Source organism: Phyllostomus hastatus, unplaced genomic scaffold (assembly GCF_019186645.2).
Source record: "Phyllostomus hastatus isolate PE091 unplaced genomic scaffold, TTU_PhHast_1.1 phas_scaffold_200, whole genome shotgun sequence".
In the NCBI taxonomy this organism is placed as follows: Eukaryota; Metazoa; Chordata; class Mammalia; order Chiroptera; family Phyllostomidae; genus Phyllostomus; species Phyllostomus hastatus.
The window spans coordinates 12,477,701-12,498,250 of NW_025334016.1; the positions used below are offsets into that span (position 1 = coordinate 12,477,701).

The 20,550-nt window shown below is 53.8% G+C and overlaps 3 protein-coding genes across 4 annotated transcripts; 2 read left to right on the forward strand and 1 right to left on the reverse strand.

The window, feature by feature from the left end:
- Nucleotides 1-1,505: 1,505 nt before the first annotated feature.
- On the forward strand, nucleotides 1,506-6,932 carry MAGIX (MAGI family member, X-linked). The gene is made up of 6 exons (XM_045860687.1): nucleotides 1,506-1,633; nucleotides 2,471-2,617; nucleotides 3,277-3,359; nucleotides 3,436-3,663; nucleotides 3,774-3,945; nucleotides 4,661-6,932. Exons 1-6 carry the CDS (start codon nucleotides 1,585-1,587, stop codon nucleotides 4,966-4,968), a joined length of 987 nt encoding a protein of 328 aa, XP_045716643.1. The 5' UTR covers nucleotides 1,506-1,584; the 3' UTR covers nucleotides 4,969-6,932.
- Nucleotides 6,933-8,510: 1,578 nt separating this feature from the next.
- On the forward strand, nucleotides 8,511-11,402 carry PLP2 (proteolipid protein 2). The gene is made up of 5 exons (XM_045860689.1): nucleotides 8,511-8,766; nucleotides 9,830-9,982; nucleotides 10,087-10,182; nucleotides 10,680-10,770; nucleotides 10,986-11,402. Exons 1-5 carry the CDS (start codon nucleotides 8,671-8,673, stop codon nucleotides 11,006-11,008), a joined length of 459 nt encoding a protein of 152 aa, XP_045716645.1. The 5' UTR covers nucleotides 8,511-8,670; the 3' UTR covers nucleotides 11,009-11,402.
- Nucleotides 11,403-11,508: 106 nt separating this feature from the next.
- Nucleotides 11,509-20,517, reverse strand: PRICKLE3 (prickle planar cell polarity protein 3). 2 transcript variants are annotated; one of them, XM_045860683.1, is made up of 9 exons: nucleotides 20,385-20,517; nucleotides 19,104-19,189; nucleotides 17,986-18,169; nucleotides 15,881-15,994; nucleotides 15,428-15,565; nucleotides 14,513-14,572; nucleotides 14,229-14,415; nucleotides 12,755-13,054; nucleotides 11,509-12,207 (listed from the first exon to the last, which is right to left on the reverse strand). In XM_045860683.1, exons 1-9 carry the CDS (start codon nucleotides 20,424-20,426, stop codon nucleotides 11,627-11,629), a joined length of 1,692 nt encoding a protein of 563 aa, XP_045716639.1. In that variant the 5' UTR covers nucleotides 20,427-20,517; the 3' UTR covers nucleotides 11,509-11,626. The 2 variants fall into 2 exon arrangements, with proteins under 2 accessions (XP_045716639.1, XP_045716638.1); XM_045860682.1 differs by having other exon boundaries at nucleotides 14,513-14,716.
- Between the last annotated feature and the right edge of the window lie 33 nt (nucleotides 20,518-20,550).

The window sequence follows — 20,550 nt, forward strand, 5'->3', positions numbered from 1 at the left end:
TCCCCAGATTTGCATCCCTTCTGACCTCGTTCTCAGAGAATCCCCTCCCCTATCCCTACAATTTATCCTTAGAGGCTGTCCCTGGACACCCTATTGCTTCACAGAATCTTCCAGGACTAAGCATTTCTCAGTGTGGAAGAAATTCCCCACCTGCAGACCCTTGAGCATCCATCCAGTTGTCAAGCTCCCTGTCCTATTTCTGAAGCATTGAGGTTTCCCAATGCTTGGCAGCCTCCCCTCACCATCCATGCATTCTAGCTATTCAATAATGCTGCAGTCTGCAAGACCACCCATTAGGGATCTGCAGAACCTCAGTCTCCTGTTTCCCAGTCTGTAAGCACCTTCCTACCCAATCCATCAGTTCTGGAAACCCCAAGCCCAGGAATGGAAGCTGCTCCCTTCGTCTGCAATGCCTGAAGTCTCAAGAATGGGGTGGAGCAGTGAAGGAGGTCCAGTATGTACCTCCACAGATAAGGCCAGGTCAGAGGTGGGAGAGGCAGGAGCCTGCAGGAGGAATGAAAACAAAGACCTTCAGCCTCCTCCACCTATGACAACAGTGGGACCCTGACAGGTAGATGAGAAAGGTTGCCCAGCCAGCCATAATGGACATCAGGACACAGTATGTCCACAGCCCACAGTGGAATAATCATGGACCAAGTGAGTGTTGGGGATGAGCTAGCTGCCTGAGACCAGTACTGTTGTCAACAGGCTGCTGGGCTCTGGGCAGGTGCCTGAGCCCCTCCAGCCCTCAGTATCTTTCTCCACAAAGTGGTGGCCACAGGCCATCTCTCACTGGTCCGCATTCCTCCCTCCACTACAGTAGTACTGTGTGCAGGTGCTCTCCCCTTGAGGACTGTGTCCCCAGACCCCACCTCCACCTTCTCAAACTTCAGAAGGGCTTCATTTCTCCCTTCTCATTGGTTGGTGTCCCTTGCAACCCAGGTGCCTTCAAAGACCCCTCAAGTACAGGACCCTACTACTGGCTCTGCACTCTCCATGGAGCCTATCCTTCCCCGGTTTTTGAGCCCCCAGCCCTATCAGGCTCAGGGCCATAGGCCCTCCCATGTCCCCAAAGGTTCCAAGGGTGGCCCCTCCCCAGCCACCCATACCCTTCCAGTTCCCCAGTAGGGATGGGCTTAGGCAGATACTCATTGCAAATTTACTGAGTGTCTGCTATATGCAAAGCTCTGTTGGAGGTGACAGAATTCCCAGATAACTTGGGTTCCAGTTTTGCATCCCCTTTTTAGGTGTCAGGGCTCAGGCAGGGCCCTACACTTCTCGGGGTATCAGCTTCCCTTTTTCATACATGAAATAACAACATCCTCTGGGTGGCAGGAGGACCCTACTCCAGGGTCCTGGGATAACAGAGGCGCCCCTGAGGCACAGCGAGGCCTTGCGCGGGCGCCCACAGCCACGCCTCCTTGCAGGCCGCCAGGTAGGTCATCGCGCGGGCTGGGGTGCCCGGCACGGAACAGGCTGGCCTCACTGCGTCCAGGCCCGGGCTGGCAGCCAGGTGAGCGCGCGCGCACGGGCGCTCAGAACGTGTCGCTGGCGGCTGTGTGTCCACCCGGATCACTCTGGGTCATGGAGCCGCGTGCGGGGGACACCACGGACCCTAGGGGGAGCAGAGGAGGTACTGGGGTGGGGGTGAGATGGGCGCGTCCCCGCTGCACCTCGCCCTGCCTGTCTGCTCCTTCCCCGTTCCCTTTGGATAGGTGGTAAACCAGGCAGCCTGGTACCCAGGCAGCGGTGGCGGCGGCGGCGATGGCGGCGGCTGCGGACAGGGGGCCAAGCGACCCGGGCTGGGTTCGAGGCCCCCCTCTCAGTACTTGCACCCGCGCCACGCCACGGGGCTGCGCACCAGCTCCGGGGGCTCTCAGGAGTCTCCGGGGAGATGTGCTGGAGGGGTCTGCTTGGGGTCACTGGGGATGCCTGAGCACTTCACGGTCTACAGCGAATGGCAGGTGTTTAGACTGGGGCCTCTGGGGATAAGTGGAGGGCAATCTGGGGCCCCGGCGTGGGCCACGAGGATTGCCTAGGGCATCTGGAGGGTGAGTCCTGAGTCCTGGGGCCACAGGGGGGCAGACCGTGTTCTCTTAGGACATCTGGGGAAATCGGGGACCCTCCTGATATTGCGGGGTAAGAGTTTGGAATCAGGGGTGACGAAGGGGCAGTTGGAAAGTTCCAGAGATAGTCACACGGTCTTCGGAGTGTCCAGGAATACTGCGGTCACGTAGCTGCCGCCAGGGATATCGTGAAGGCCGGCGGGGGTCCACGGGAGCACACGCGATGGCTGGGGCTAGCGGCAGATGAGAGGGACAGTCGGCGGCCTCCCGGAACTATCGAGGGAGGGCCTGAGGTCTCCGGGGACCCTGAGGAGCATCTAGGTCTTCGGACGTAGAGGAGTGTGGTGGTGCACCGAGGCTCGGGGTCTGTGCTGACCTATTCTCCCCCGCCCCCTCCCGCGCAGGCCGCCGCGCTCCCAAGCGGGCCAGCCCCAGCGCTCGGCAGCTCCTGTCGCGGCTGGACGCGCGCCCCCTGGCGGCCCGAGCTGCGGCCGACGTGGCGGCGCTGGTTCGCAGGGCGGGCGCCACATTGCGCCTGCGCCCCAAGGACGGTGCGTGTTGGGGCGGGGCCTTCCCGGGGGGCGGGGTCGGAGTGCAGCCAGGTTATGAAGTGGTAGGTGAGTTAGGAGGACCCGGTTTGGAGCGGGATTCGAGGTGGCTGGGACTTGGGGTTACCCTAGCATATTCCTCTAGGAAGTGACACTGGGAGGGTTATTGCAGTAGGTGAATGTTGACAAATTAGTTGAGGATGCAAGGATCCTCCTCATCTTCGTGAAGGAGGCTTTGAATGGAGGGCACTTAGCTTAGGGTAGAGCCTATAAATGCTTGGGGTGGGGCTGGAAATGACAGGATTGATTGATATTTATAGACTATAAAAGAATGGAGCCTGGAATTGTTCACGGGTCAAATCCTGGCTATGCACCCTCCAAGGTGGACCTATGGTTTATTTGAGGGTTGGGGTCTGCATGTTATTAGAGGGAAGTAGGAATATATGGAGAATGATTCAAATAGCTGGGACCAGGATAATTATTTAAGAAATCGAGATCAAGACAGTTATATGAGTATGCAGAGCCTCACTAAATGGGTGGGCGATTCTGTCTGTGTAATCTAGATGCAAGTTAATGAGATAAGGCTAGAATGGCAACTCATGGGGTAGGATCTAGGTAGTTTACATGCAGTTGGACCCTGGATTTCATCTTTCATCCCCCAGCCACTAACGAGCTGGATTCTGCGGACATAGAGGTCACGGACAGTCGCTTGCCTAATCCCACTTTCATGGAACAACGGCCTCAGGTACCACCTAGTCCTCCTAATCGAGGTCACGTGCCTAGAGACTGGCAATGTATGTACACTCGTGTCCTTACTCCAGCATCGTCGGTCAGAGACCTTGGGTACACGCACGGCGCCATCCCAAGTGATTCAGTTTAAGGCTTCGAAGCCGCCTCAGGCCTCTGGTCCGTTCTGTGTGGAGCTGGTTCGTGGTTCTGCAGGCTTTGGCCTCACACTAAGTGGAGGCCGAGACGCAGGCACAGACACTCCACTTGCAATACGCGGGCTGCTGAAGGACGGGCCAGCACAGTGCTGTGGTCGTTTGCAGGTGAGCCATAAGGCACCCTCCATTCCATGGTGCTACCCCTGACCTCATCCTTTGTTGGGGTGCTCCCAATCTGCCCTTCCTACAACACCCATGACTTTTTACTTCTGTAGCCCGGTGACCTTGTGCTCCATGTGAATGGACAGTCAACCCAGGGCCTCACCCATGCCCAGGTTGTGGAGCGAATTCGCACAGGTGGGTCCCGGCTCCACCTCGTGCTGAGCAGACCTCTTGATACGCACCACAGCAAGCCTGAGATGGGGGAAAGACCTCGGAAAGGAGACGGTGGGTTTCCCAGGGGAGAGGGGTGTGGGATCTGTGAGGGGATAGAGAGGGTTTCAGGGTAGAGAAAGTCTGGGGTCCTGGGTGAGATGGGTTTGGTGGTCTCAGTGGGGAGGGTTGGGGGTTTGGTGTCTGTGAGGGGGTCATGGCATTCTCAAAAGTAGGGTCAGGGAAGGCAGGGTCCCATGACGAGAATAAAGGTGGATTTCAGAAGGGAGGTAGTGGGAGTGGGGAGGAAGGAAGGGGCCTGGAATAAAAGCAGGTATTCAAAAGGAAGGGTTGTGGACCTTGGAGAAGAAGTCTGAGTGGTATTAGCAGCAAGGGGATGGGATGGGGATGTAGAAAGTAGGGGGTCTAGTTCCTAAAGACAAGGGGTTCATAAGGGAAAGGGCAGGGATTAGAGGGAGGTGGGTTGTGCAAGGGGAGTTTGGGAACTTAGATGGGAGGGGTTCGATTTCCTTTGGGTATTGTGGGAAGTGATTTCTGAGTTGTGTGTTCTGGATCCAGGAGGGGCTGGGTCTCTGGAAAGGAGATATTGGGGGTCTTGTGGGGTGGTATTGTTTCCTGAGGGGATGTGTCCAGGCCTTGATGGAAGGTTTTTCTAAGGGGAGTTGTCTCTGTCTCCTTCAGCACTTAAGATTCTCCTGGCCACCCTGGGGCCCAGCTCTCTGTACCCTACCCTGTCACTTAATCTAATCTGCATTCCTACCATTCTCAGATTGCAGTCCAGATCCTGGGGGACCAGAGGTGATGAGATCTCCTAGGGCCAGCGCCTCCCCACTTCTGCAGCCTCAATCCTGTACAACACCCAAGACCTGGGGCAGCTCAGAGCCTAGCCCAGAGGGGGCAGCTGACAGCCACACTGTTCCTCCTCCTGAGCTCCGCCAGGGGGACACAGACCACCAATCCCTGGGTTCCCCAGGACCCTGGCTGGTGCCTAGCCAGGAACGGCTCTCGCAGGCCCTAGGTGTCCCAGGGGCCACACAGCTTGCTCTGGAGATGGCAGCTGGAAGGCGGAGGCACTAAGCATCATCTAACATCTGATGGCTGCATGCTCACTTGGTACTGCCTCACTTGAATCAGGCTTGCTCTGTCAGCCATGCATTAGCACTGCAAGCAGAACCACCACTTGGCCTTGTCCCCCCTCCTGCTGCACAGTTGACCAGCCCATACTCCCCTCATGGTGTCAGTGGCACAGCCCTTCCAGACCCGCCAGCCTGGCATTTCGGGGTGGGGAGGTAATAAATCTGCCGATCTGTCTTGACTTGCCAGGTGCTCTAGGCTGGGTGGGGCTCCCAAGTCCACCTGGTAAAGGAGGGGGAGGGTCAATCCTGTTTTGAAGAGGGCCTCTTCTTGCAACCACTGATAAATGCTGCTTCTTTCATGCTTCTAGAGGGGCTTTTGCTTCTGCCGGTCCTCAGCCTGGCATGCTTTCTCCCCACTGTTTCTCTTCGAGAACTCTTGCTTCTCTACCCAGTCATTAATTTCACTTCTTTTTGGAGGTGTGCAGGGCTCACAGATAATTATTGAGCATGTGTGTGGAATGCAGAGGGGGGCCTGTTATGGTGAGAGAACAACAGTTATACCCACAGCCTTGGTCCTGAATCACCTAGACCCTTGGCAGTGGCTGGATAGCAAAGCTAGAAACTGGGTGGCTTCCTTCTTCAGGAGCCTGTGGTCTCTTACTTCCGGTCTGACACCCTCAGGGCAAGGGCTGGGGCCCTGGGGCCCCTTTGGGGTGGAGCCAGGTAGGTGTGACTCAGCGGGCTGAGCTAAAAACAGCTGTTAGAACCTTTAGGCTTCTCCCCCCTCTTCCATAGATGGTGACAAACTGCAGCCGTACTTGTGTGCACAAGCCACATGCTGGGCGTTCCCGGTCCTGGGAGAGGCCAGAGTTTCCTCCATCCTGGGAACAGAGCCCTAAAGCCCAGGCTTATATGGCCAGGAGGACTCCAATCTGGGTAGCTCCCAAACCGGTGCTGTCTGAGGCCAGAAATATGCAGTCACCTTCACTGTCACCACATCCTGAACATTTGGCCTCATCTCCCCAACAAGGGAAGCTGTGGTCAATGGGCAGTTTTCACTCCTATGGGGAGGGGCCAGGAGTGGGGAGAGAAATTAAAGGACCAGAGTGTGAGTGAGCATCCAGGGCAGCCCTCGAGAGGAGAGAAGGACTGCAAAGCCAGGCTGGGAGTTGGGTTATAAAGAGGTGAGCCACCTCAGCATGGCTCAGTTGGTTGGGCATCATCCTACAAACCAAGGGGTGGCTGGTTCAATTCCTGGCCAGGGCACATGCCTGGTTTGCTGACCCCTGTTGGGGTGGGTGTGAGAGAAGCAACTGATCGATGTTTCTCTCCCTCTCCTTCTCCCTCCCTTCCCCTATCTCTAAAAATAAATAAATAACATCTTTAAAAAAGAGGTGAAGAAGTGGACCCTGACTCAGAGCTTGGTAGAGGTATGGTTCCACAGAAGTAAGGAAAGGACTGCTGAGCCCCAGTTCAGGAGACTAACAATAGTAACCCCAGCCACCATTTACTTGGCCTTATCCCTGCTACTGGCTTCACTTGCACTATTTCCATCTAGTTACACATCTATTAACTAATCTTAATATGTCCATTTCACAGAGGAGGCAAGTGAGGCACAACAAGTATATGTAGCTGGGTGGGGGTGTTGAAGCAAGATTTAATCAAGGCCTGATTCCTAAGCCTTAATCTCACCTTCATTTGAGAAGTATGAATCAACTCCAACTGTTTACCTTGCACTGTGATAGGCACTAGGGCAATGCTGGGGGAAAAACATAAATATTTCTATCCTTGTGTAGTTGATGTACTGGGGGTAAGATATGTCAGAAGAGATAGGAAAATTACTAATATCATAAGGAAGTGAGCCCTGGCTGGTGTGACTCAGTGGATTGAGCACTGGCCTCTGATCCAAAGGGTTGCTGCTTTGATTCCCAGTCTAGGGCACATGCCTGGTTTGTGGGCCAGGTCCCTGGAGGGGGGCACTCAAGAGGCAACCACACATTAGTGTTTCTCTCCCTTTCTCCCTCCCTTCCCCTCTCTAAAATAAATAAATAAATCTGAAAAAAAGAAGGAAGTGAGAGTTATGAAGACAGCAAGGAGGTTTTGTTGGAGAAGGTAATTATGAAGGGCTGCTGGCCTCTTTAAAGACATAACATTTGAGCTGGGACCTGGATGACCAGAAGCCAGATGTAGAAAGGTCTGGGGGAAGGGTGCTGACAGCAGTAGGAACATCAAGTGCAAAGGCCCTGATGCATAGCAAAGCATGTTATGTTCTAAAAACTCAAGCATGTCTTCACAGAGTCGGAAAGCACACACCGAGCACTGGGAAAAAGTATGTTTCATCCCTTCCACTATCCAATTACTTTTTCACTGGGCTGAAAGAGGGGAGCCCCTTCTTTGGTTTTGAGGGGCCTGGGGCTAGGAAATGGAGATCAGGCAAGCCATCGGGTTGAACTATCCTGGCCTTCCAGTCACAACTCTTGCCTCGTCAAATGAGATGAGAATAAAAGCAATGTCCAGTCTAGAGAGTATGGCCCCCAGCTCATCTTAGGGGAGATCCAGATTCCTGTAACCAGGTGCCGATCTCACATGCAGAAATAGGGTGAATCAGAAGAAATTCCTTGCTCAGGGTAACATACTCTCCAAATGTCGTCAGCCTTGTCACCCAGCCTGGTACTCCACAAACCTTCCCCTCATTTTGCCAAGCTCCCAGTAATCAAACCCATGATCCTTTTCCATTCTTCATCTAGGGTTGGGCTGACGGCCCCCCTCCTCAGAACCAGAAAACCGGACTTCCCTAGGATTGCAGAACAGAGAATCAGACAGACCCTGGGCTCTGACACTATTCTTGATGATGTTCCCCTCCATTTACAGAGCAGCTTGATGCTCACCAGGCCCTGTTCTCTCTTGGCCTGTGCACCAGAGGTCTTATTCCCATCCCTACTAAGAGTTTTATTCCATGGTCCACCATCTTTTATCTGCAATTCTGAAGTCCCCAAAGCTCTGGAAACTGATAGTCTTCCCACGATTTGGCACACCATTTGGTTACAAAACCTGACCTGACCTTATGAGGCACAATTTTCAGTCCTAACTTATTCCACTTACTGTGAATGTCCACACCTTTGAAGGAAATATTAACTTTTTTTTTTGAAATGGGGCAGCTTCACTCCCCACTGACTGTTAAGTAATATATCATATATGCACTGGGAAATTTTTTCAAATTTTGAAATATTCCGAGTTCTGGAAACATAGCTGAGTTTCAATAGGACCTCGACTTTTTTTTTTTTTCTATCGTGAAGGAAATTAAGTCACTCCCAAAGGCAAGCTCCCCTCAATTCTGAGATGTAGCAGCTTCAGGTACATTTGTATTCTAAAACAGTGAAAAGTCTCGCCATTACCATTCAAAGTACCCTGAAGTGCCAAGCCTCAAAGGCTGGCATCTGCGGAGATGAGGTGCCCAGTGGCTGTGCTACGGGTGGGGACTATCCATGGCAGGCGGGGCGAGGGGGCTTCCGGGGCGGCAGCCACCTGGCCCGGCCCCCTCAGGCCCCGCCTGCTTCTGTTCGGCGTGGTGATTCACTCCCTTCTTGGCCCCTGGGCCCCCTTCCTGGACAAACGGCAGGCTAGACGGCTGGGTGTACAGTGTCCTCGAACCTGCGAGAAAGCGAGCAGATCATTGGCGCCCCTAGGGACTCCGGCCCACGCCATGGCGGATTCCGAGCGCTTCTCGGCCCCCGGCTGCTGGGCTGCCTGCACCAACTTCGCGCGCACCCTCAAAGGAATTCTTCTGTTTGCTGAGATTGTGAGAGTCCCTGAACTGGCGGGTGGGCAAAGGCGGGGTGTAGTAAGCTGGATCATGCGAAACCGGGCGGCCCCGGGTGAGGCAGGCGCATGGCCCGAGACGCTGGGCAGTGGGACTGGGGGGAAGTAGGTTAGTGGCGGAAGCCCGAAACCAGGGGCGCAGAGAGAGTCACTGGGGTTTGAAGAAGGTGGTTGGGAGCTGCTGGGCAAAGGGATGAAGCCAGGGGTCCATGGTGCATATGGGGGACGCCGTGGTGGTAGACCGCGTAGACTCACCCATGGGCTCATTGAAGGGGTGTCAGGGGGCTGAGAGGTGGGGGGCATCCCGCGGCAGGGCGTGGCGCGGCCTAGGCACGGTCGGGCGGGCTGGCGGGGCGCCCAGGGGCGGGGCCTGTTGGGGTGGAGCCCCAAGCCTGTCCCTCGGGGTAGGGTGCTCCGCCGTTCTCTGGTTCTTTCTTGCCCTACTGTGGTGGGGTGGGAGGTCCTTAGCTATCCCGAGCCTCGTTTCTCCGCCCCCCTTAAAGTGGGTGCCGCCTTTGAGTTACTTGTAAATGGAGCGCGATGCCTTTAACCGGAGCCCTGCCCCTCCGTTGTCACTCTCACCGCTTCCCAAAGGGGTTGCCGGAGTAACTGCACGTCCCGCCCCCGTCAAGGCCCTAAGCTGGCTCCAGCAGTGCTCTCAAAACACATGGCGGGGCCACTCCCTGCAGGCCGCCCTTATCTTGGAAAAGAGGGAGGAACTGAGGTGCCCAACTCTACCCCTTATTAGCGAGGTGACCCTGGGCAAGTCACTTACCGTCCCTGTGTCTCACTTATCTCACCTATAAAATAAACATACTAATAACAGTACCCAACATATTAGGTTGTTGGGATCATTAAGTGAATTAATACTTGCACAGCTCTTAGAACAATATTTGGAACACAATGAACACACAGTAAGTGTGTAGCTATGATTATTCATCTTCTCAGTCTTGGTAGGCATCTGAGTTTGAGACCCCTGGTTTAACCCATCCCCACAGCCCTAGGAATTGATGGAGGGCCCCTTCCTCATGTTTTCCTTCTAGATATTGTGCCTGGTGATTCTGATCTGCTTCATCGCCTCCACATCGGCATACTTCTCTCTGTCAGTGGTTGAGATGATCCTTGCCGCTGTCTTCTTTGTCATCTACATGTGTGACCTGAACACCAGGATAAAAATCATCAACTGGCCTTGGAGTGTGAGAAAGGGGCCAGAAATGGCTAGGCATGGGAGGGGTCCTGACAGTTGGGATTGTCCTGGCACTCTGGACACTGACTTCCCCTTTTTCCCTACCCCTTACAGGATTTCTTCCGAGCCCTTGTAGCGGCCATTCTCTACCTGATCATCTCCATTGTTGTCCTCGTTGAGAAAGGAAACAACTCCAAAATCATTGCAGGGGTAAAGACTGTGCAGGCAGCTCCAAAGCACAGAAAGAGAGATTTGAGGATCTAGGGGCCATTTCTGTCTCTGCTTATGGCAGAAAGTGTGTGACCCACAGCAGGCCACACTTGTCCTCAGTGTCTGCAGGAAAGTCTGGCCCAGGCCCTGGTTTTTCTTCCAAGATCATTGTTTGCTGAAAAGGGCTATCCCTTGCCTGACACAGGATCTTTGTCAACACACTAGACTGCCATCTGCTAGAACTTTGTCTCAATGTACACTTAAGTGTGCCACTTGTATGTGGGGCCACCAAGTGGCTGTCCTGTGTTGAACAGTACTAGGAGAAGGGAGAGTGGGGGTAGAGTCCAGTTTCCTGACCTTTTCTTGTGGCTCTCTGGCTTCGCAACCTGGGACTTTAGTCACCATCCCAGCAAGAGGAAGTCCTGGAGATAGGAAGGATGAGCCTGAGTAGGCTGACCAGCCTAATTCAACCCCCTCACTTCCATCCCCACCTCCAGGTGATGGGCCTAATTGCTGCGTGTCTCTTTGGCTTTGATGCCTATTTCACCTTCCCCTTGAGGCAGCCAAGACATACAGCAGCCCCTACTGGTAAGTAAGCGTGTGTGTGTGTGTGTCTATGTAGGGGTGTGTTGTTGATAGGGTTGAGGAGAGAAGGAAAGGGGTATCCCAAGGGCATGAATGCCAGCTTTGTCCTTTGTTGGTACTTATGGCTTTAGTGCCAATAAGTACCATAGGCTTCAGTATTTTTGTCAAATGGTCATATGGATACCGCCAACTGCTTTCCATCTTTTCCTCACTTGCAGACCCTGCAGATGGCCCGGTGTAGGCGAACTCCCTTCATTCCTCTCTGCAACCTGCAAATAACACTTCCATTGAAATGACTCCTCCCCAACCCTACAAACACTTCTAGCCAACTCCCAGCCCCCTAATTGGGGTAAAAGTGCCTTTATCAGAATTTGTCTTTCAGCCTGCCAATCAACCATCCTGGGTGTGGCCACCTTGATGGCTGTGTCTAGGTCCTCCTCAAATATCCAAAAGCAGACACCAGTTCTGCCTGGACTATGCCCCCACCTCAGCCACAAAATGAGGGAGAAGTGTGCTTCAGATTTCACAGTTCAGCCCCTAGGTTGTGGCCCACTCCAATAAACTTCAGCATGGAGAGGTGGTGGTTCTGTGGAGGGATAAATATAAATAAATGATAAGCAGATTGTTATACTGTATGATAATGAATAAATTAATCCTTTGATCAAATATGGATAAATCTCAAACAGGAGGGGCAAAATTGGGAAGGTGGACAGCTACAGCAAGGAGGTAAAAAAGCCAGGCCTGTTTTACACCAAATATTGAATTACTTCAATGGCACAGAGGGAGGAAGGGGATTTATTCTCAAGTTAGCTACTGACTTGAGAATGGAAGAATGGAACCCCCCAGGACTGCCTTGCCTTCAAGCCACTATGCAGTTCTTGTCTCTGGCCTGGCGAGGCATCCCTGGGCCCAAAATTGCAGGGGTTGGTGGAGATGGAAAGTTGGGGCTCTCCGTTGCAGTGTCCTGAGCAGGCACGGGCCTGCACAGGTGCCGGGGCAGTGGGATACGTTCCCCTAGGAAGAAGCCATCATCCTCTGAGGACTCAGAGCTGGAGCTAGAGGGTGAGCTAGAGCAAGATTCTGAGTCAGACCCAGATCGCAAGTCACACTGATGGTGGTGAAGTCTGCCAGACTTGTGGCGGTGGCGGTAGAGATGATGGTGGCTGTGGCGACGTGTGGGGGCTCTGGGAGGGGGACTGTGAGGCCTGCGGCGCTGGGCTGGAGGTGCACTCAGGGTCCGACGAGGGCCTCCCTCAGACACCAGAGGGTCTCGGAAGCTGACACGAGGGGCACTTTGTCGACTGAAGGCACCATCTTCAGGGTCCAGCTGGCTGGGAGTCCCTGGGGGTGGCTCAGGGGCACTGCGGAGCCCCAGCTCGGGCATGGAGTGTCGGTGAGGGGCCCCTCTCAGAAAGCGGGTGGGCTCCTTGGGGCCTGCAGCTGAAAAGAGAGATGGAGGGAGTCCCTATATCTGCCGCCTCCTAGAGGGGCACTGTGGAAGGACCTTCTCCTTTCCCCTATCATGACTGGGAAAGTGGGGCAGTGGCCAGAGAGGAGGAGCGAAGTGGGGAGTCTAGGAAATATGAGACCTGGGACAGGCTCTGAATGGAGGGGAGTGCGAGGTTGGAACACAGGAGTAGGAATGGATTGGTGCAAGGGGATATGGTTTTTGATAGAAGGGGCATGGAATAGGCTGGTACAGATTAGGTTTTTGATAGGGTGGAAGGTCAAGGGTTTGGAGAGGGGGAAGAGGAACTTGAACTCAGGCAGTACAAGTTGAAGTAGGGAAGGGCCCTCTACAGAAGAGGGCAGAACCAGGGTTCATGTGGGGGGAAGTGTAGTTTGGGTGGTGACTAGGCCTGGAATGGCTTGGGGGCATGGCCAGGGATGTAGCAGGTGAAGGGTCTGGGTGTGTCACCTTGAGGGGTCTGGGGTTGGGGCAGGGGAGGACTCAGAGTGGTTGGGTAGGACTCGAGGGTTAACTCACCAGGCTCTAGCTCTGTGCTGGTGTCTTTGGTGGTGAGCTCAGACGTCCCCTCCACAGTAGAAAAAGAGGCCGTGGAGGCTGCAAGTGGTGCAGAGACTGTGCCTGCACTCCAGCTGCAGCGGCCTGGCCCTGGAGCTGTGGGCTCCGACCCCAGGCTGCAGGCTCGAGAGCAGAAGATTAGGCCACGGCGTGGCAGGAAGGGGCGGCCCAGCAGGGCTCGCCCGCAACGATTACAGCAGAAGCAGTGGTCTGAGGCGTGCCAATGCTGGCCCTCATAAGTCATCTGGCCCTGGTCCAGGCCTGCGGGGACACCGCGAAGGGGAAAACTAAGGCAGAGCCCCCAGGCATGTTCCACCCCTCCCGAATGGGGCCCTTCTGCAGAAAAGGGTAGGAATCTGAGGCAGGGTACCCCAAGATGCCCTCTTCCCTCCACCTCTCCAAAAAACAGGCCCTTGTCTGCAGAAAGCAGGAAATTTGAGGTTTGGTCCTCACTGTAGGGTTCCTCACCCTCCTCGCCTGGAAACTAGGTGATAAATGTCCCCCCCCCCACACTCTTTCTTTACCAGGTGCTCCCTCCCAGAATAGGGGGTGAGCATTTGACTCTAAGGTGTGGGTCAGGCTTAGACAGTAAAAGGTGGCTTCAGGTGGAAGGAGAGTGGATTTAAAGAAGTCTGGGTGGTGGGGACAAGGCTTAGAAGGTAGGGCGTGGCCTTGGTGCAAAAGGAATGGATCTTAAAGAGTGGGGTATGAGTTAGAAAGTATGATTTATATAGGCTAGCAATTTTCAACCTTTTTCATCTCACGGCACACATAAACTAATTAGTAAACATCTGTGGCACACCAAAAATATATTTTTTGCCAATCTGACAAAAATGCGTATAATTTTGATTCATTCACACCTGAAGACTATTGCTGTGTTGGCTGTTGTCATTTTTTTTTTCATTTCACAATCTAAAGGAAAAGATGTCAGTGGCCTCACTAAGTAGTCAGGTATTGCACATTTTAAAAATTCTTATGGCACATCAGTGTGCCTGCCGTGCACACTGGTTCAAAATCGCTTTTCCAGGTTGATGGAGGAGAGTCTTAGGGAATGGAGTATAGCTTAAGGGTGTAGGGGATACCGCAAGGGGGAGAAATAGGGCAGAGCCTCCTGGCACATACCACTCCTCCCGAATGGGGCTAGACTGAGAGGGTAGCCCTGGGGTACTGGGAATTAGAGGTCACTCTGGAGGTGGGCCTAGATGCATAGTGGTGTCTACACTGTGTAGGTGGGGTTTAGAAAATATGGCCAAATGGAGGATATCAGTGATGGGACTTGCAGTGAAGGGTATAGAGCTATGGTGCTTGGGCTAGACTGAAAGTATCGTGATAACAGTGAAGCAGGGGGAGGGCATTGGGGATGGAGAACAGGAGAAGGCAGGGGCTGCGGGCCAGCTGTTTATCCATCCCCCTGTCTACTACCATGTTCACCCACCGATGTGCTCCCCACAGCCGTCACAGTACTCTGCATGGCGGGCCTCATAGCAGGCGCAGCAGTGGGGGCGACTCTGACGCATGACATAGCGCTGACCTCCTAGCGATGCTTCACACTCGAAGCAGCAGAAGTGACCCATGTGCCAGTGCCGGCCTTCAGCCTCCGTGCATTCAGGAGAGAAGATGATCTGGGGGGTGGGGTGCAGGCCATCTGTGTCCATCAGCAGGGCCTACCACTGGTCCTGCCCACCCTCCACCCCCACCCCTGGGCAGAGAGGCACACACCTCGTCACAGGCTTGACAGCGTGGGCGCAGGCGTTCGGCATGGTGACGACCACAGTAGACCTTGCCAGCGTGGTAGAAGTAAATGAGATCCACCAGCAGCTCCCGGCACGTAGAGCACACAAAACACTGGGGGTGCCAGCAGACACCCAGTCCTGCTCGGCTGGCGAACACTGCAATGTCCCCACCTCCAATCTGCTTCCCACACTGCCAGATGATAAATAACACTGTCACCCTCACCAAGATGGTTAGATGAGGATAAGCCAAGGTCTGTGTCATACTTGGGCCTTCCCCATGGTGGACCTTCATGATTGGCCTTACCCATGGGGTAAATTTGAGACAGGCACTGCCTACATGGGGGAAGGAAGTGCCTTAGAAACTGACCATGCTCTTGTTGGAAACCTTAGAGACAGGCCCTATTCATTGTGGGTGGCCTTAAAGGCAAGTCTTGTCCTTGGGAGGTTGGTGAAACCATAGAAACATGCCAGGCCCAGTGGGGTAACTGTGGGGACAGACCTCAACTAACAGTAGGATCTAAGTTCAGGCTCCACCCATGGAGGAGCTTGGAGACAAGTTCTACCCATCACCTTGCTCTAGGGATAGGTCCTGCCACTGGGTGGGTTCTTAAGGATAAGGCTCAACCACAAGGGGACCAGACAAACCTCCTCCACTTTGTTGAAGGCAGGGAACTAATAGAGAAGGTCCACTGGGGCCTCCTCAGAGACAGACTGCACCCAACAGTGGGATCTGAGGGACAGGTTCCATCCACCAGGGGGCCCTACACACAGACAGCGCTGGCCAGGAAGGCCTTAGACTTTAAGGCCATCCCTGACAAATAGAGGGATAAGGACATGCGACCTGAACCCCAGGGCTTGAAGCAAAGGCACCACTCACATTTTGAGGCCCTCCATGGCTCACCTCCTCACAGATAGCCCCAGTGATGGTCACGGGGAAGATTCGCACAGTGCCACGCCCCAGATTCTCCCGTTTCCGCTGCTGGCTGAAAGCTTTGAGCTCTTTCTTCTCCTCCTCTTCCAGTGCTGTGCAGTACTGTGCCTGGGGTAGTGGAGGTTGTCCAGGCTCCTCCTGATGTCAGCCCCGCTACCCTCTTTCAAATTCCATCCATGCTCAAAAAGTTTATTTCTAGGCCTTTGTACAGCTGTTGCTTCCTCCCTGAAATACCCACCCCTGACCTCTCCCAAGTCCCAGCTGTGGTTCTGCCAAGGAATGTCCCCTGATTGCACCTGCCCCTTCAGATGTTTCACGTCAGATCAGCTCACCTCTGATCCTGCCCATTTCTTTCCAATTGCCTGGCATTGCCCAGGCTGTGCCCCCTACCTGGCATGACCCTCCTGTCTTCTCTCTCCTCACCTCACTGTCATGTGGGGGCAGCTGGTGCAGCAGCTGCTTGATTCTGTATTTCTCCCCGGGACTGTTGACATAGGGGACCTTGTCCTCTGGGAGGCAGCTGAAAAACTGGTATACCTGGGAGGATGTGGAGGGTGGGAGAAAACAATTGAGACTAGGGGCAATTGGAATGCAGTGGGATGATGGGTCCCTACTTCTCTGAAAAAATTAAAGTCATCAGAGGGGAATGTCTCCTGACTCCCTTCATTTCTCCTACCTACAGGCTGGATCGTTTTTGTTACCTCCCAAACATGCCAAGAGTTCCCTTACATCTTGACACCATTTTTCCCACCAGCTACTGCTCCACTTTTTTCCTCCTTCCCTTTACAGAAAAGTTCCTCAAAAGAGTTACATGCACTGTCTTCACTTCCTCTTCTCCCAATTCTCTCTAGACCCAACTCCAATCAGTCTTCCCTGCCCTTCCTCTGAAGCTATTCCTGTCAGGGTCATTGATGCCATCCACATTGTTAGTCATTGGTCAGGTCTCAATCCTCATCCAGCTCGACCCATCAGTAGCACTGGACACAGCTGATGACTCCCTCTTCCTGGAAACATTGTGTTCCCTTGGCTTTCAGGACACCACACCATCCTGGGTTTCCTTCTACCCCCCCCCCAAAAAAAAACAACCCTATTTGGCTGCTCCTCTGTTTTTCTTTTGGTTCCTCCTCAACTAATCAACCTCTGAATGTGGGAGGGTCCTCAGGCTCAGTCCTTTGTCTTCTTGCCTCTGTCTCCCTTCACTCCCTTGGGAGTCGTATCCAATCCCGTAGCTATAAATACTCTCATGGCTAATGTCCCACAAATACATGCCTCTAGCTCTGTGATCGATCTCTCCCTTGAGTCCTAAGCAACATGGCCACTCAGGTGTCTAATGGGTATCTCAAACTCCAGATGCCAAAAGCAAACTTATGCTTAGACCTCAAACATGCTCCTGCCTTGGCTTGAACCGTATCAGTTAATCCATTCACCTTTAAGGTCATCTTTGAGTCCTTTCTCTCTCACACCCACAAGCAAATCCTCTCAGCTTTCCTTTCAAAATATAACCAGAATCCGACCACCACTTACTACTTCCACTGCCAAAAGTCTCGTTGGCCACCTAGACTATTGGAGTAATCTCTCTTTCACTCGTACCTTGCTTCCACCCTCACTCGTACAGTCTGTTCTACACTTGGCAGCCAGAGGGATCCCGTTAAATCCTAAGACAAATCGCATCCCTTCTGTGCTCACAAATCTCTCGTGGCTTCTCCCTCATCAGTGTAGAAGTCCAAGTCCTTTCCGTGTCCCTCCCCCTGCCACCTCTCTGACCCCTCATCCAACCACTCTCCTTGTTGCTCACTCTGCTCCAGTGCACTGGCCTTCTCACTTTTCCTCACACATGCCAAGCACATTCCTGCCTCAGGGCCTTTGCATTACCTATTCCATTTGTCTGGATCTCTCTAGCCTCAGATTTCTGCATGGTTTCCTCTTCACCTCCTTCAGGAAGTTCAAACATCATATTCTTACAGAGGCTTACCTGGGCACTCTATTTACAATCCTAACATGTCTCCACCCCCTCCCTGCTTTTCTATTCCAGACCTTTCACCATCTGATGTATTTGTATAGATTTGTATAGATTTACTGGCTGTTGCTCCCTTCAGGGATCTAACCTCTATGTGGGGCTATATATATGTGTGTGTGTGTGTGTGTGTGTGCGCGCCCCCCCACATATAGTTTTGTTCATTGTTGGAGCCTGTCCTCAGTGCCTGCAACAGTGTCTGATATGCAGTAGGCACTGAATAACTGTTGAATGAATGAATCAATGGAGATGTGGTGAACAAAGTGCCAGGATAAACCCTTAGGTAAGGGTATAACAGGAGTGGGGTGAACAGAACCTGAAAAACTGGCCCAGGGACCACTCAGGGTTCTCTGAAAGTTTTGGGGGTCAGATTATCCCTAAGTCACAAAGGGTTAAAAAACAGATAGGCACAATCTGACCACACACCCTAGTGTTGCCCCAGAAATAGGTTTCCACTTGAGTATATGTGTGTACACCCACTGGAGGGCAACAGTGGGTGATGCCTTCTGGTCACCTGCTCTGGCTTGAGACCAGGGGGCACCCAAGCATACTCCTCTGAGGCACAGCCCGAGTCATCATCAGAGATGGAGTGGCGCTGGAAGTCTGAGATTAGCCGACACATGATGCGTTCCAGGTCCACAGGCACTGCATGCACAGCGTGCTCCTCCCGAGGGCATTTGCAATGCTGGCAGATCTTTCTGAGGGGGCCGGGGTGGGGGCAAATTACTAAAGGTTAGTCCACTTGGACCCCTCTGCAGCCCAAGGAAGTCCAATTGAGGGGCAGGAACATGCAGATTATCACTCTAAAGGACTCTGAGCCTGAGGGTGGGCTGAGAGGGGGTGGGGCTGTGAGCCTGGGCACAGGAGGTATAGAGATGGAGCTGTGGGGTCTCAAGGCTGGTCCATTACTTTCAGTTCTGGGACCTGGGCCTGAATAGGGGTGGGGTTCTGATGCTGAGATTGGAGGTATACATTGGGGCTTCCCCTCAGGACAGGCCCTGGACATTGCAGAACTTTCCCTGGAGGTAGGCTCTAGCCTGTGCTGAGCCTCTGAACTTTTGGATAGGGCCCTATTTGTGGCATATTATGGGATGTTTTGGGTACTGGGATCCAGTAGGAGGATAGGAAACAGGAGTCTGGGAGAGCTGCTCCTAACTCAAGAATGGGGCTGGGCTGCCAGGGCTAGTGTGGCTCAGTGTTGATTGCCAGGTAGGGCACAAGCCTGGGTTGCACGCTAAGTCCCCAGTTGGGGGCGTGTGAGAGGCAACTGATGGATGTATCTCTCACACATTGGTGTTTCTCTCCCTTTCTTTCTTCCTCCCTTCCCCCCCTCTCTAAAAAGTGAATAAATAATATATTTAAAAATAAAAAAAAGGGGGCTGGAGGTCAGTAGTCTGTGCTCAGGGCCCAGGGCCAAGAGATAGGACCAGGAGGGGTAGGGAGGACACTTCTGGGGCTGGGCTGTGTCATGGGTGGAGCTCTCCTGCGAAAGGACAATAGGGAATGAGTCAGGGGGCGGGACTCTGAATCAGAGCGTGAAGCTCTTTTCCCGATTGAGCTTCCTCTGTGGACCACGCTCATGCCCAGGGGTGTGGCCTAAGTCTCTGGGGGTTCCCTGCAATAGTCACCTACCTCCAGCGGTGCAGCAGGAAGCCAGGGCACTGCTCCCTGCAGGAGTTGCAGGGCTGGCCTCGATCTGGGTCCTCTGCCTCGGGAGGCTGTAGTGGCGGGGCGGACAGCCACAGGATACCACCAGGCGCCAGGGGCAGGGAGGGAAAAGTCAACGCCCTCCTCTCCACTCCAGAGCCTGAGCCAGCACGCCAGGGCCTGTCTTATTAGGGCACCACTGGGCAGGCTGGGACAGCACCCAGAGCTCACGGAAGGGGAACATAGCAGAGATAGAGGAGGGACAGCTAAGGCCACCTCCCTCTACGCCCCCTTTTCAGGGAATTCCCCTTCCCAGGTTGGCCACCAACTTCCCCCACCCAGTGGAGGATTCCCCTCCACCAAGCCTCTGATTCCTCCAGGCCTCAAACACCTCCCCCAAAACTTAGAGTACTCTCCCCACTCAGAACTCAGAGTCTCTAATCTGTATGTCTACCCCCCCCCAACCCCAGGCCTCTTTCTGCCCTTCTCCACCCATGAGGCCAGCAGCACTCAAGTTCCAGGGGTAGGAGTCTGAGACCTTATCCTTACCTGAGGTCCACACGTGAACCACTCCCCCAAGCCCTGGTTTTACTCAAGGAACTGGAGAGCCTCCTCCAGGGCCTCTGGAGGCCCTTGATCCATTCAGAAACGCTGCCCCAAGAAGCCTTGGCCCTTACCCCTCATGTCCTGAGGCTATTCACTCCTCTGGACCACCAAACCAACTCCCCACTTAGAGACCCCTACCAAAAAAAAAAAAAAAGAGACCCTCCTATGTAGGAAGTAAAAGTTTGTCTGCTTAAGTGGAAGCCTAGAAGCCCTCTTACCCAAAATTCCAATCCCTTGACCCTCAGTATTCCAGCCCACAGGAGTGTAGATCCTCACCCTTCAGTTCACCTTCCACCAAGGTACAGGGGGAGGTCTCTTTCCTCAGAAGCTGGAAAGGACCCTGCTCAATCCAGGAACCCAAGACCTAATCTTTTGGCCCTCAGAATCCCTTCCCATAATTCACACAAGAGGGGAGCACGCCAGGTCCTTGAGATGCTAATAAAAGTGTTCGGAGGGGCGATTAGGGAGCGTGAGCCACCAGATCTCCACGTTCCTTTATCCACAGGCTTCCAGTAGCCCCAGCCCCTCTGGTTTGGAAATTCTGGGGATGGGAATTCCCAAACCCTCTGTGGAGTGCCTCCTCAATATTCCTATCCCTTGCCCCCTCTCCTGGGCCTCAGTTTACCCCTGACCCCTGACGCTGTACTGAGTCTTGCTCACCGCACGCCCGGAGCGGCGCCTCCGGGACCCACGTACGAACATGGCGCGCCGGGTAGGGTCAAGACAGGCCCGGTCAGGAGACTGAGATCCTCGCAGTCAGGCCATCGCGCGTCCTGCTTGGAAACTCTGTTCCGTAAACCTGACACCGGTGGGGGAGGAGCGCGCC